Raw genomic sequence first — 14,600 nt, 5'->3', positions numbered from 1 at the left:
AAAAACCCAGGGATATTATTAGTTACAATTAAAATAAAACAATCAATGAGTATCACAGCCATTTTGAAGGAATTTTAGGTTGATTGAGTTTGTTTTTCACAGCTAGTTTTGATGATATAGCGGATAAGTGATAGAAAATCGATCACGAAACGAAACCGTTTTTTGTTTAAAACAGTTTGGTGACCCAAAAGGCATCGGAAAAACATATGGGAGCAGAAAGTCACTTTTTGCAGCGGTCTAGTGGGACACCCTTTACTTGGCTATCAAAATCTCAAGCCTACTAAGCTTTCAAGAATTTTTCTGCCCGCAGAGGCTGAGCAAATCCGGACAGTTTTATCAGAACTTTTTTTTTGTTTCCAATTAGCTTGAACTTTCCAACTGATCATTTTACCATGCTGTTTCACGGTATTATTGTTAATGCTGGCTGATAGTAACTTGGTAATATGTGCGTGTTTTTTTACTCCGATAATTTCGACCACGCTTCAGTGTACGATGTTGCTATAAATATTCTAAGTTGATTATGCAAATTGAGATTTCGACAAATTTCTGCGCCACGTAACTGACCACTGATCAGTGTCTTTCTGGTGGTCGCGAGAGTTGTTTGTTTAGCGAGTTTCAAGTTCAAGCATTCCAAAATGGCTCCCATAGTGATGTACACCACTAAACGAACACCGGCTGGTCGAGCCGTCGAGATCACCGCCAGAATGATCGGTCTAGAGCTGGATTTGAAAATTGTGGATCTTGTGAAGAAAGAGCAACTGACACCTGAATTCCTTAAGGTAATCAGAATTTGTCAAACACTGTTTAGTTAGTGTTAATCAATTTTTAATCCAGCTCAATCCACAACACACCGTCCCCACGATTGTCGACAATGGAGTGGCGCTGTTCGACAGTAATGCCATAATCATTTATCTGGTGGAGAAATACGCAAAAGATGATAGCCTGTACCCGAAAGATTTGGTGACACGAGCACGGATCAATGCTATGCTGCATTTCGATTCCGGAATTCTTTTCGCTCGTCTTTTGGCAATGGTCCAGCCCATCTTCTATGAAGGATCACCAGACGTCCCGCAGGATAAGCTAAACGCAATCCATGGAGCTTACGATCTGATGGAAGCGACACTTCAATCGGACTTTTTGGTTGGTAGCTCGCTCACCCTGGCCGATATTAGCTGTTGTACGACACTGTCAACGCTGGACATGCTGTTCCCGATTGATGCTGGAAAATGCCCCAAGTTGGTTGCTTATATGAAAAGGTTGGAGGGTGTGATTCCCGATTATCACGAGTACAACACTGTGCGTTCTGAAGAAGCTCTAGCTTATCACAAATTGAAGCTGGAAGAGAACAAAAAGAAATAAACTTGAGTTTCTTTAAATTTCAAATGAGTGAGTTTTCTCTTTTTTTTCCAAGCTTGGTTCTGTTCATCCAGTTGTTGTGTTACGGCCACGCGTGATGGCTTATCGAGATGAGGGCATGACTAGGCGTAGCTGCGCATCAGAAGTGAATATAAGTTTGAATATGGTTGTACAAATAACACCTCTTCTGCATGTTCTTATTTTAAGTGCTTTCGTTCGTTAGTCTAAACGTTTCCATCTTTTTTCTCGAGAAGATAAAGAACCAGTTAAAAAAATCTACAATAAAAGCAACTGATGATTAAAAAATGAAAGTATAGGGTTCTTGAAGTTTCTATTTATAGAATTTTAAGGTTCTTAGAAGGACTCTTTTATCCCTATTTAAAACTTCAAATATTGACAAACACATGTTTGTGTCTGTATGTCTACAGCTTATTAATTAATCGATTAAGAGGAATATTCAAACTTGGAAGGATGCTTCGAATGAAGTTACGAAAAATATCATAGAGACTCGTTCAAACGGACTCGTTGCGCTTCCTCTTCCCATGCGCTTCCCCGACCCCTTTCCATGATCCGATCTGGCATAAATTAGCATGGGACCTTGTGTTATGCCAAGGATCAATTTAAGCCTGCAGTGCGTAACATTCTCAAAAATCGGCTGATTTGGGGAACTCTAATACACACGGATGCCGTGACACCTGTGGAAAATGTACAGTATTGAAAATGTTATAAATTCACCTGATTGACTTAAATATACAGATTATACTAACAGTTACATGTCATATATTCACTACATATCAGCTCACACAAAGTCATAGTGCCAGATATGATGGACACTTCATTGAAGATTTGTCAAGCTATCTAAATAATGTATATGGATCCATACTTTGGTAAAACTGCGGTGAATCCGTGAACCCATGGAGGATTATCAACATACAATATACATACCAATAGAAGTAATATCCTGTTCAGCAATGGTCTGATGCAATTTACGAGAAAACTCAAGGGATTAATAGAATCCATAAGTGACATTTATAAAAAATTGTTCTAAAAAAGGGATAGCTTCCTTTTTTAGAACAATTTCTCTTAAAACATATGGCGTTATTAAGGCCGGAACAAATTTCAAATCCTTCTTTTGTCACTAGGAGTTGGAACATCGCGAGGAGGGGTGGGGGGGTCAATAAAAAATAATGCGAAAAACAAAGAACTTGAAATAAATTGCACGAAATATGCCTCTTATATGCCACAATGTTGCATACTATATCATTGCACGGAACCTACAAATCAAGTAATTTTTTAACGAAAAATTAAAGAAAATCAAGAATACAGAAGGTAAAATAACGATTATCTTCCACAATTTAGTATTTGGTCTTGTAATCTTTCAGATACCAGTATTTTTTTTTTAAATTTACATAAAATACTTCAAACTTTATTTATTTCCCCCTTCGGTTTTTTTATAAAATTTCGGGGGAGGGGGGAGGGGGGTGGTTTGACAAAAGAAGAAATTTATATTTGTTCCAGCCTTATTTTTGCAAATCTTTATCTAAAAGGCATACCTTTAGGATTTAAGGAGCTATACTTATTTTGTCTGTTTTCAATTGTATGTTAAATCCAGTTCATCAGTAACCACACAAATTGCTGCCAGCAATATCAAGAAATATTTGGACATGAGACGAGAAAATATACGAATAAAATCCCAACTTAGGTTCAATCTATGAAAGCAGGTTACCTTTGGGATTTGGCTTTTCACGGCTCTGAGTGGTAGTATTTCTTGCTTCGAGTGGTAAGTATCTCGAGTGGTTATTGGTTTAAGTGGCTTAGGGGCCCGACATTGACTCTGAATGGCTTCTGTCTCTGACTCTGAGTGGCCTTTTCACGACTCTGAGTGGTAGTATTTCTTGCTTCGATTTATTTTATTTACATAGTATTCCGTCTCACGACATAACTTGACGAACATAATTCCTAAAATTCACTCGGTTCATAGCAACCGTTCTCCAATTTCTGGGCACCCCACGTTCGCTAGATCACGCTCCACTTGGTCTAACCACCTCGCTCGTTGCGCCCCCGCTCGTCTTGTTCCTACCGGATTCGTAGCGAACACCTGTTTTGCAGGACAGTCGTCCGGCATTCTCGCAACATGTCCTGCCCAGCGTATCCGGCCAGCTTTCACCACCTTCTGGATACTGGGTTCGCCGTAGAGTCGCGCGAGCTCGTGGTTCATCCTTCGCCTCCACACTCCGTTCTCCTGTACGCCGACAAAGATGGTTCTTAACACTCGTCGCTCGAATACTCCGAGTGTACGCAGGTTCTCCTCGAGCAATATCCATGTCTCGTGCCCGTAGAGAACAACCGGTCTAATAAGCGTCATATACAGGTTACACTTCGTGCGAGGGCTAAGTCTTCTCGACCGCAGTTGCTTGTGGAGTCCATAGTAGGCACGACTTCCGCTGATAATTCGCCTCCGGATCTCACGGCTGGTGTCATTGTCTGCGGTCACCAGTGAGCCGAGATAGACAAAGTCTTCGACTATCTCCAGCTCGTCGCCGTCGATCGTGACCTTGTTATTACTGGACAAGCGGGTTCGGTCGGTCTCGGATCCGCAGGCCAGCATATACTTCGTCTTGGACGTATTAATCATCAACCCAATCCTTCCTGCTTCGCATTTCAGTTTGCGGTAGATCTCCTCCACCGCCGCAGATGATCTGCCGACTATATCAATGTCATCGGCAAAGCAGATAAGTTGACTGGATCTGTTGAAAATCGTGCCCCGCATTTCGCCCACCGCTCGTCGAATAACACCTTCTAGCGCCACGTTGAACATCATGCAGGATAGACCATCACCTTGTCGAAGCCCCCTGCGCGATTCGAATGAACTCGACCATTCACCGGAGATCCGCACACAGCACTGCGTTCCATCCATCGTCGCCTTGATCAGTCTGATCAGCTTCCCGGAAAAGCCGTTCTCGTGCATGATTTTCCATAGCTCGTTACGGTCGATCGTGTCGTGTGCGGCTTTGAAGACGATGAATAGATGGTGCGTAGGGACTTGGTGTTCCCGGCATTTTTGGAGGATTTGCCGTAATGTGAATATCTGGTCCGTCGTTGACCGTCCCTCCATGAAGCCGGCCTGATGACTTCCCACGAATCTGTTTGCTTGTGGTGTTATGGGGCGGAGTGGGATTCGGGACAACACTTTGTAGGCGGCATTGAGGACAGTGATCGCTCGGTAGTTCTCACAGTCCAATTTGTCGCCCTTCTTGTAGATGGGGCATATTACACCCCCCCCCCCCCTTCCACTGCTCCGGTAGCTGTTCTATGTCCCAGATCCGTATTATCAACCGGTGTAGGCAATCGGCCAACCTGTCCGGGCGATGTACCTTCCCCCACCGTCTTGATCTCCTGCATGTGCGCCGTTCAGCTGTTCATCGAAGTGCTGCTTCCACCTTTTGATCACCTCACGATTGTCCGTCAGGGGGGGTATCCTTATCCCGGCACATTTCGGCTTGCGGCACGAAGCCTTTGCGGGATGCGTTGAGTTTCTGATAGAACTTTCGTGTTTCTTGGGAACGATGCAGCTGCTCCAGCTCCTCGAGCTCCTCCTCCTCCAGGCGGCGCTTTTTCTCCTGGAAAAGTCGGACTCGCTGCCTCTTCCGCTGTCGGTGATTTTCCACATTTCGACGGGTGCCTCTCTGCACTACTGCCGCCCGCGCGGCATTCTCTTCGTCCATCACCCTCCTACACTCCTCGTCGAACCAGTCGTTCCGTCGAGATCGCTCCACATAACCGATGACGTTCTCCGCAGCACTGTTGATGGCTGTTTTGATGGTATCCCAACAGTCCTCGAGAGGGGCTTCGTCAAGCTCGCCCTCTGCCGGCAGCGCTGCTTCGACTGATTGCGCGTAGTCTGCCGCGACCTCAGGTTGCTTCAGCCGCGCGATATTTAACCGAGGCGGGCGCCGGTTTCGCGTGTTGTTCACTACGGAAAGTTTTGGGCGCATCTTCACGATCACCAGATAATGGTCCGACTCGATGTTGGCGCCCCGACAGGATCTGACGTCGATGATGTCCGAGAAGTGCCGGCTGTCAATCCAAACGTGGTCGATCTGTGATTGCGTTTGGTACGGTGATCTCCAGGTGTACTTGTGTGGGAGGCGGTGCTGAAAAAAGGTACTACGTACGGCCATTCGTTTGGAGGCGGCGAAATCAATAAGTCTGAGGCCGTTCTCGTTGGTCATCTGGTGCGCACTGAACCTTCCAATTGTCGGTTTGAATTCCTCCTCCTGGCCGACCTGAGCATTGAAATCCCCGATGACGATCTTGATATCATGTTTTGGGCAACGGTCGTATTCACGCTCCAGCTGCGCGTAGAATTCGTCTTTGTCGTCACCGCTACTTCCGAGGTGAGGGCTGTGCACGTTGATGATGCTGATGTTGAAGAACCGGCCCTTGATTCTCAACCGGCACATTCGAGAGTTGATCGGCCACCACCCGATCACGCGCTTTTGCATCATTCCCATCACTATAAAAGCTGTTGCAAGCTCGTGTGTGTTGCCGCAGCTCTGGTAGATGGCACGACCATCTGGATACGTTCGTACCGTGGAGCCCTTCCAGCATACCTCCTGCAGCGCTACGATGTCGAATTTGCGGCTCTTCAATTCGTTGGAGAGCACGTGGGTACTGCCCACAAAATTTAGAGATCGTCAGTTCCATGTTCCAAGTTTCCAATCGCTAGTCCCTTTTCGTCGCGTGGGCCTTGCCGATTTCCATCCGAAATTTGTTGTTCGTTGTTCGTTGCTTATGTTTTTTGTAGTCACAGGCTCGCTAGGCCCGCAGCTAACCCCACTATCTCGCAGGAGGACCGTCGTGATGTTGCTGTTTTGGGTCCCGAACACCACCAGGACGTTGTTGCACTCCGCACGCCGCCCCTGACATGGAGAACAGACGCGTACGAAGCCCCCTAACTCAGTCTGCATGCGACCAAAACATCCACCGGGGTTGGGTACCCGATCTCCGCTAAAGTTGCTCGCACCCCAGCTAGCACCACGGGGAGGTAGAGAATCGGAGTTGCAGACAAGAGGTTATATGACCACTACCCGAAGGTTGGGTGTATAGGGTCTCGAGTTGCACATTGTCTACCGTTCACTAGCCACACATTTCTTGCTTCGAGTGGCAAGTATCTCGAGCGATTCTTGGTTTAAGTGGCTTCGAGTGACTCAACTTTGATTACGAGTGGCTTTCACGACTTTTAATGAATGAAGATGCCTGGAATGGAATGGACCTGGTGGAATAAGGTAGCTAAAGCGATGGACGAAGGCGCCGCCTTATGAGCCGTGTTACTGGAAAAATCAGGTTTTTTTCGAAACCGTGACAAATGATTTTATCCGTATTTTTTTTTAAAAGTATGAAGAAAATGCTACATTTGTATAAACAAGATCTTGAATTCAATAATAACTAACTGAAATACAAACAATTGTTTTTGTTCTGAAGCAAGCTTTATACAAAAATTGATGACCCGGATCGGCCATTCGAAATTCTTCGTTAAAGGTGGCGACTGGGGATCTTTAATCGCGAGCATCTTGACTACGTTTTTCCGCGATGGCGTTTTAGAAACTCACATGAACATGTGCGCCTTGGATAGCCCGACCACGATGCTGAAAACCGTCATCGCCAGCCTTCATATGTCATCGAAATATGTCCCTTATTATTTTCCTGCTCTATCAAAATTGAAGGAGCTGATGCTTAGTCAAGTCAGGATACATGAACATCCAGGCCACCAAACCATCGACTCGAATCTCGTTGGGAATCCCATAGGACTTGCAAACATTCTGGAGTCTCGACCTGAACCAATCCGGCCTACCGACAGCTTGCCGGAGATGTCTGGAGAAGTACTTCACTATGGATGCTTTGCTGGACAACATCATGCTGTAGTACCCACGAGATGCGCCAAATTTCGTTATGAGCTGGCTCACACTATCGATTGGGCCCTCAAAGATCGCTTCGTCAATCTGATGCATAGCAAACATTTCGAGAATCAAGGACATTTTTCCGCCATGCAGTTGCCAGCCGTCCTCACCAAGAACTTTATCGAGTTAGTGAAGAAATTTGAAAATGTTAACCTGTAGGCTAGTTTTCTCGTGAGAAATGTGTCATCTTATCATCATCTATCAAAGGTGATGGAAAAGCGACGTTTTGATAAAGCACTCAAATCATCCCGTATCTTCTCGAGAAAGTACGGAGAGTGCTTTCCCAGTTTTATTGAGTAATTGCTTTAACAGAACTCGAACTATCCGTTACGACATAGCAAGGTTCAGCAGGCCGTGAAGCGACACTGTCCAAAGTCCAATGCATAGCTGCTACTCTGTAAGGCGTCGTACACAAATTACGTAACGCATGTTGGGGGGGAGGGAGGTTGAGTCTGCGTTACTTGCTGTTACATAGGGGGGAGGGGGGGTACATGGTTCAGTTACGTAACAAATTAATGAAAAAAAACATAAAGAAAAGAATACCTAGTAATTTTCTTTTTTTGGCGAGCAAATCTACGCACCCCTTGTTCGAAAGCGTCAATGGTGGTTAAGTAGGTGCGTTCAGGGAAACACTGTTCATCAACAGCTTTTTCCCATGGACTGGATTTCAACTGGGTGTATAAACTACCAGAGTTCGATGAAATCATGCGTTATCAAGGAGAGATCAAGCCCATTGTAATTATTACCGTTGACGGGGGCCCAGATGAGAACCCCCGTTACTTTTACTTTTAGTTTCAAAATTGAATATGGGGGGGGGGGGGGGTATTTAGCGTTACGATCAAACGTTACTTATTGTTACTTAGGGGGGGGGGGGGAGGGGGTCTAAATTCTAGATTTTTTGTGTTACGTAATTTGTGTGCATATTGAATGAAGGTTTTATGAAGCGCTTGATATTTCGTTAAAAACTTCAAATCCCGTTGATTTCTCTATTAGAAACCCATCGGTAAACAGTAAACAACATTTTATGAGCTTCGTCCTGTCTATATTTAGAATTTGGTATTTTTTTTAAAGATGTTTATGTTTACCTGCATCGACATAAAGAGCTAAAATATAGACATAAATCTAGATTTTGTTTAAGTAGTCTTTCAAAATTCACAATTACAACACTTAACACAGTTAACATTGTTCGGCATTAAAACGTTAATCGCTAATTTGCCTGCTCCGTTTTTGTTAGATAATTATCGTTTTCACTTAGATTTTCATAAAATTTTTGTACTTGCGTATGAAAAAACTCTACCACAAGCAATGAGTCAAAGAAGAATGCTAATACATGCTTTTGTCCAGTCTCTGGCGTTTAATAGTCCGCTACTTTTTTGTTGACAAATTTATTTTCTCACGGGATTTCTGGTGAAGTAACGGATAAACAAACTCCACTAGGTGAAATTCTTCAAGTAATAATGCTGATAAATGTTATTTTCCACAAGGTGGTGGAGTTTTTTTTAGCCGTAATTTCACCAAAGTTAAAAAATTAATATACAAACAAAAATGTAGCGGACTAACTAGCCAAAAGCGTTTTAATGCCGGCCTCTGACAGTTTAATAACTTTATTTTCAAGGTAACAGCTACGTCGTTTAGGGCAAATTTTTCAAGAACATTTGATTTTTTTAAGATATTCCAGTTACGACATGGCCGAGGAGTCACCCCAGAGATGAAGTCTCCTCAGTGAGGAGTCCTCACTCTCTCCAACAGATTTTCCAACCTCTTATTTCCTTTTCAACCATCTGAATTTTTTTTTTAATTCAGATTTAAACGTTGTTGACTGTACCGGTGCGCACTTTTGACCGTTTGACTCAACACTAAACCGAAACCGGTCTGTTGCCATCGTTGTTGCTATAAATACTCTCACTAAGCGTTAGTAGGTCCCTATATGAAGGTATTAGATACGTTTCTACAAATTTCTGCGCCACGCAACAGAGCGCTCACTCAGTGTCTGTTTGGTAGTCGGTCGAGAGAGTTGACTGCTTCAAGTTGTTCTTTCCCGGTGGCACGGTTCCAGTAAAATGGCCCCAATTGTATTGTACACAACTCGCCGGACGCCGGCCGGTCGAGCTGTCGAAATAACCGCCAAGATGATCGGTCTGGAGCTGGATGTTAAAATTGTGGATCTCGTTAACAAGGAACATTTGACTGCTGAATTTCTCAAAGTAGGTAGATTTGATTAAATAACATTAAATACATTAATACATTACATTAAATATATTAAATACATTTTTGTTATTAGCTCAACCCACAACACACCGTCCCAACGATTGTCGATAATGGAGTGGCACTTTTCGACAGTCATGCAATAATCATCTATCTGGTGTCGAAGTATGGCAAAGATGATAGCCTGTACCCGAAAGATTTGGTTGCACAAGCTCGGATCAATGCTATGCTGCATTTTGAATCAGGGATTCTTTTCGCGCGCCTGAGAGGAATGCTTGAACCCATCTTCTACAAGGGATCAGCGGAAGTCCCACAGGAAAAGCTGGACGCCATCCATGGAGCTTACGATCTGTTGGAAGCGACACTTCAGTCGGACTTCTTGGTAGGAAACTCGCTAACCTTGGCCGATATTAGCTGCAGCACTTCACTGTCAACTTTGGCCACGCTGTTCCCAATTGATGCTGGAAAGTGTCCTAAGCTAGTGGCTTATTTGAAACGTTTGGAAAGTGCCATCCCCGGTTACCAAGAGTACAACACTGTCCGTGCTGGAGAAGCACAAGCGCACTTCAAGCTGAAGATGGAGGAGAACAAAAAGAAATAAACTCATATTAGAAATGTCGGCAAATAATTGTGTTTTATTTATTTTAGCGATAAGCTTATAACACGAGGGAACAGCATTTTTGGAGCCTATGTTTCAATAACTGATGTTGGAGAACTTTTATCGGATTTTGTCTACTACCCGTAGTTTCGTTTTTGGCCTTGTATAATTTAACAATCTCAACAAGCATAACATTTAAGAATAACTTAACTCAGTTTTTTTTTTTCAAATAAAAAACCACGTACTGAAATCCTAAATAAAATAAACAAACGTTCATTTTAAAGGGTGATTTCAGATTCAGATTTCAGATTCAGAATAAAAATTCAGATTTCAGATTCAGATTTCAGATTCAGATTTCAGATTCAGATTTCAGATTCAGATTTCAGATTCAGATTTCAGATTCAGATTTCAGATTCAGATTTCAGATTCAGATTTCAGATTCAGATTTCAGATTCAGATCTCAGATTCAGATTTCAGATTCAGATTTCAGATTCAGATTTCAGATTCAGATTTCAGATTCAGATTTCAGATTCAGATTTCAGATTCAGATTTCAGATTCAGATTTCAGATTCAGATTTCAGATTCAGATTTCAGATTCAGATTTCAGATTCAGATTTCAGATTCAGATTTCAGATTCAGATTTCAGATTCAGATTTCAGATTCAGATTTCAGATTCAGATTTCAGATTCAGATTTCAGATTCAGATTTCAGATTCAGATTTCAGATTCAGATTTCAGATTCAGATTTCAGATTCAGATTTCAGATTCAGATTTCAGATTCAGATTTCAGATTCAGATTTCAGATTCAGATTTCAGATTCAGATTTCAGATTCAGATTTCAGATTCAGATTTCAGATTCAGATTTCAGATTCAGATTTCAGATTCAGATTTCAGATTCAGATTTCAGATTCAGATTTCAGATTCAGATTTCAGATTCAGATTTCAGATTCAGATTTCAGATTCAGATTTCAGATTCGGATTTCAGATTCAGATTTTAGATTCAGATTTCAGATTCAGATTTCAGATTCAGATTTCAGATTCAGATTTCAGATTCAGATTTCAGATTCAGATTTCAGATTCAGATTTCAGATTCAGATTTCAGATTCAGATTTCAGATTCAGATTTCAGATTCAGATTTCAGATTCAGATTTCAGATTCAGATTTCAGATTCAGATTTCAGATTCAGATTTCAGATTCAGATTTCAGATTCAGATTTCAGATTCAGATTTCAGATTCAGATTTCAGATTCAGATTTCAGATTCAGATTTCAGATTCAGATTTCAGATTCAGATTTCAGATTCAGATTTCAGATTCAGATTTCAGATTCAGATTTCAGATTTCAGATTTCAGATTCAGATTTCAGATTCAGATTTCAGATTCAGATTTCAGATTCAGATTTCAGATTCAGATTTCAGATTCAGATTTCAGATTCAGATTTCAGATTCAGATTTCAGATTCAGATTTCAGATTCAGATTTCAGATTCAGGTTTCAGATTCAGATTTCAGATTCAGATTTCAGATTCAGATTTCAGATTCAGATTTCAGATTCAGATTTCAGATTCAGATTTCAGATTCAGATTTCAGATTCAGATTTCAGATTCAGATTTCAGATTCAGATTTCAGATTCAGATTTCAGATTCAGATTTCAGATTCAGATTTCAGATTCAGATTTCAGATTCAGATTTCAGATTCAGATTTCAGATTCAGATTTCAGATTCAGATTTCAGATTCAGATTTCAGATTCAGATTTCAGATTCAGATTTCAGATTCAGATTTCAGATTCAGATTTCAGATTCAGATTTCAGATTCAGATTTCAGATTCAGATTTCAGATTCAGATTTCAGATTCAGATTTCAGATTCAGATTTCAGATTCAGATTTCAGATTCAGATTTCAGATTCAGATTTCAGATTCAGATTTCAGATTCAGATTTCAGATTCAGATTTCAGATTCAGATTTCAGATTCAGATTTCAGATTTCAGATTCAGATTTCAGATTCAGATTTCAGATTCAGATTTCAGATTCAGATTTCAGATTCAGATTTCAGATTCAGATTTCAGATTCAGATTTCAGATTCAGATTTTAGATTCAGATTTCAGATTCAGATTTCAGATTCAGATTTCAGATTCAGATTTCAGATTCAGATTTCAGATTCAGATTTCAGATTCAGATTTCAGATTCAGATTTCAGATTCAGATTTCAGATTCAGATTTCAGATTCAGATTTCAGATTCAGATTTCAGATTCAGATTTCAGATTCAGATTTCAGATTCAGATTTCAGATTCAGATTTCAGATTCAGATTTCAGATTCAGATTTCAGATTCAGATTTCAGATTCAGATTTCAGATTCAGATTTCAGATTCAGATTTCAGATTCAGATTTCAGATTCAGATTTCAGATTCAGATTTCAGATTCAGATTTCAGATTCAGATTTCAGATTCAGATTTCAGATTCAGATTTCAGATTCAGATTTCAGATTCAGATTTCAGATTCAGATTTCAGATTCAGATTTCAGATTCAGATTTCAGATTCAGATTTCAGATTCAGATTTCAGATTCAGATTTCAGATTCAGATTTCAGATTCAGATTTCAGATTCAGATTTCAGATTCAGATTTCAGATTCAGATTTCAGATTCAGATTTCAGATTCAGATTTCAGATTCAGATTTCAGATTCAGATTTCAGATTCAGATTTCAGATTCAGATTTCAGATTCAGATTTCAGATTCAGATTTCAGATTCAGATTTCAGATTCAGATTTCAGATTCAGATTTCAGATTCAGATTTCAGATTCAGATTTCAGATTCAGATTTCAGATTCAGATTTCAGATTCCAGATTCACATTCAGAATTCAGATTCAAAATTCAGATTCAGATTTCGGATTCAGATTTCAGATCCAGATCTCAGATTCAGATTTCATATTTTAAATTCAGATTCCAGAATCAGATGTCGGGTTCAGATTCTGATTTTTAATTTCAGATTCGGATTTCCACGCTCCATCAAGCCACGCTGAAAGAAGCTGATGTGTTGATGATTTATCTTATCTTCGAAAACATATGCACATTTTGAATCTGTTATTCTTTTTTGGCAACGATTAGATTGAATTGTTTTGTCTCTAGTTTTAAGACGAAAGCGAAGTCAGTCTTCATTGAGTCGCCGATCTGAGAAGTTCAAGAAAAATGCCTCCAATAGTGATCTATACAACTCGCCGAACACCGCCAGGTCGAGCTGTAGAACTGACGGCCAAGCTTATCGGTTTGGAGCTGGAGGTGAAGTGGCTTGATCTGACTAAAAAGGAGCATCTCACCCCGGAATACCTGAAGGTGAGCTCACATAATTTAAGGTACATTTTCGAAGATACGATTAATGTAGTAATTTTGTTTTAGATGAATCCCCAACATACGATTCCAACAATCACAGATAATGGAGTGCCATTGTTCGACAGTCATTCGATAATGATTTACCTGGTATCAAAATACGCCAAAAATGATGACCTGTACCCGGAGGATTTGGTGATGCGTGCCCGGATAAATTCGATTCTATTTTTCGAAGCAGGTGTTATGTTTCCCCGAGTTAGAGCAATTTTGGAACCAGTTATCTACCAAGGATCTACGGAAATTCCACAGGTCAAGGTCGATGCCATCCATGCCGCATATGACTTGTTGGAAGCAACCCTGCAGTCGGATTATCTCGTGGGAGATCGATTAACTTTGGCTGATATAAGTGTGAGCACTTCGCTGTCAACGGCAGCTGGCCTTTTTCCGGTCGATTCCGGCAAATATCCGAAGCTGGCAGCATACATGAAGCATTTGGAAAAGAATATGCCACACTACCAGGAATTCAATGTCCAGCGGGCAACTGAAGGGATTGACTACTTCTGGCATAGGATGGAGTTTAACAAACAAACGTGAAGAAATAGTTTTCGTTGTGAAGTGTGGTTGAATGAAACTATTATTGAAAAAGTTTATCGATAAAGTCATTTTTATTCAACCATATTTATGGTTAAATTAAAACGAATTTGTCGAAATCCACTTCTCATTCATATATGTACATGAAGACACTTTGCAAAATATTTCAAAATACAATAGGTACTTACAGTTGTCACAGAGACATTTTGTTGAAAAAAAATCAATTGTAAAAGAACAGTCCAAAAAAATCGCATTAACATGCAACCAGGGTCGAAAAAGTGGAGATTCAATATCCAAACCGATCAGAATTTTTTTTCTCTCGAATCACCATAAAAACATCAGGTCACCTCCCCAGAACCAAACACTTTTGTTCATTGACGTTTGAAATAGTATTGTTCTTTCATCGTTTTCATTCAAACCAACTCACATTGGAGCCCAGTGAAAAGCTTTGTTTGATTGATGCAAATTTGTGCCGCAGCATAATGGTCAGCTATACGTTGTACACATAGATACCTACTTATCAAGGTTAGAGCAACTCCTACTCACTGTTGCTGCTGCTGGGGGTGATCACGACACG

General features: G+C 41.0%; 4 protein-coding genes across 4 annotated transcripts; all 4 read left to right on the top strand.

The window, feature by feature from the left end:
* Positions 1 to 142: 142 nt before the first annotated feature.
* On the top strand, positions 143 to 1,383 carry LOC129746753 (glutathione S-transferase D5-like). Its single transcript, XM_055740626.1, has 2 exons — positions 143 to 779; positions 835 to 1,383. The coding sequence occupies exons 1-2, from the start codon at positions 636 to 638 to the stop codon at positions 1,357 to 1,359; spliced, it is 669 nt and encodes a 222-aa protein (XP_055596601.1). The 5' UTR covers positions 143 to 635; the 3' UTR covers positions 1,360 to 1,383.
* A 5,591-nt stretch (positions 1,384 to 6,974) lies between these two features.
* Positions 6,975 to 7,475, top strand: LOC129741727 (uncharacterized). The gene has a single exon (XM_055733507.1). It carries the CDS (start codon positions 6,975 to 6,977, stop codon positions 7,473 to 7,475), a length of 501 nt encoding a protein of 166 aa, XP_055589482.1.
* A 1,814-nt stretch (positions 7,476 to 9,289) lies between these two features.
* Positions 9,290 to 10,139, top strand: LOC129746751 (glutathione S-transferase 1-like). Its single transcript, XM_055740624.1, has 2 exons — positions 9,290 to 9,520; positions 9,598 to 10,139. The coding sequence occupies exons 1-2, from the start codon at positions 9,377 to 9,379 to the stop codon at positions 10,120 to 10,122; spliced, it is 669 nt and encodes a 222-aa protein (XP_055596599.1). The 5' UTR covers positions 9,290 to 9,376; the 3' UTR covers positions 10,123 to 10,139.
* Positions 10,140 to 13,274: 3,135 nt separating this feature from the next.
* On the top strand, positions 13,275 to 14,212 carry LOC129746752 (glutathione S-transferase 1-1-like). Its single transcript, XM_055740625.1, has 2 exons — positions 13,275 to 13,438; positions 13,502 to 14,212. The coding sequence occupies exons 1-2, from the start codon at positions 13,295 to 13,297 to the stop codon at positions 14,024 to 14,026; spliced, it is 669 nt and encodes a 222-aa protein (XP_055596600.1). The 5' UTR covers positions 13,275 to 13,294; the 3' UTR covers positions 14,027 to 14,212.
* The last annotated feature ends 388 nt before the right edge of the window (positions 14,213 to 14,600 follow it).

This window comes from Uranotaenia lowii, chromosome 2 (genome assembly GCF_029784155.1).
Source record: "Uranotaenia lowii strain MFRU-FL chromosome 2, ASM2978415v1, whole genome shotgun sequence".
Taxonomy (NCBI): domain Eukaryota; kingdom Metazoa; phylum Arthropoda; class Insecta; order Diptera; family Culicidae; genus Uranotaenia; species Uranotaenia lowii.
Note: the sequence above shows the minus strand (reverse complement) of the source record. Positions and strands in the feature narration are given on the sequence as shown.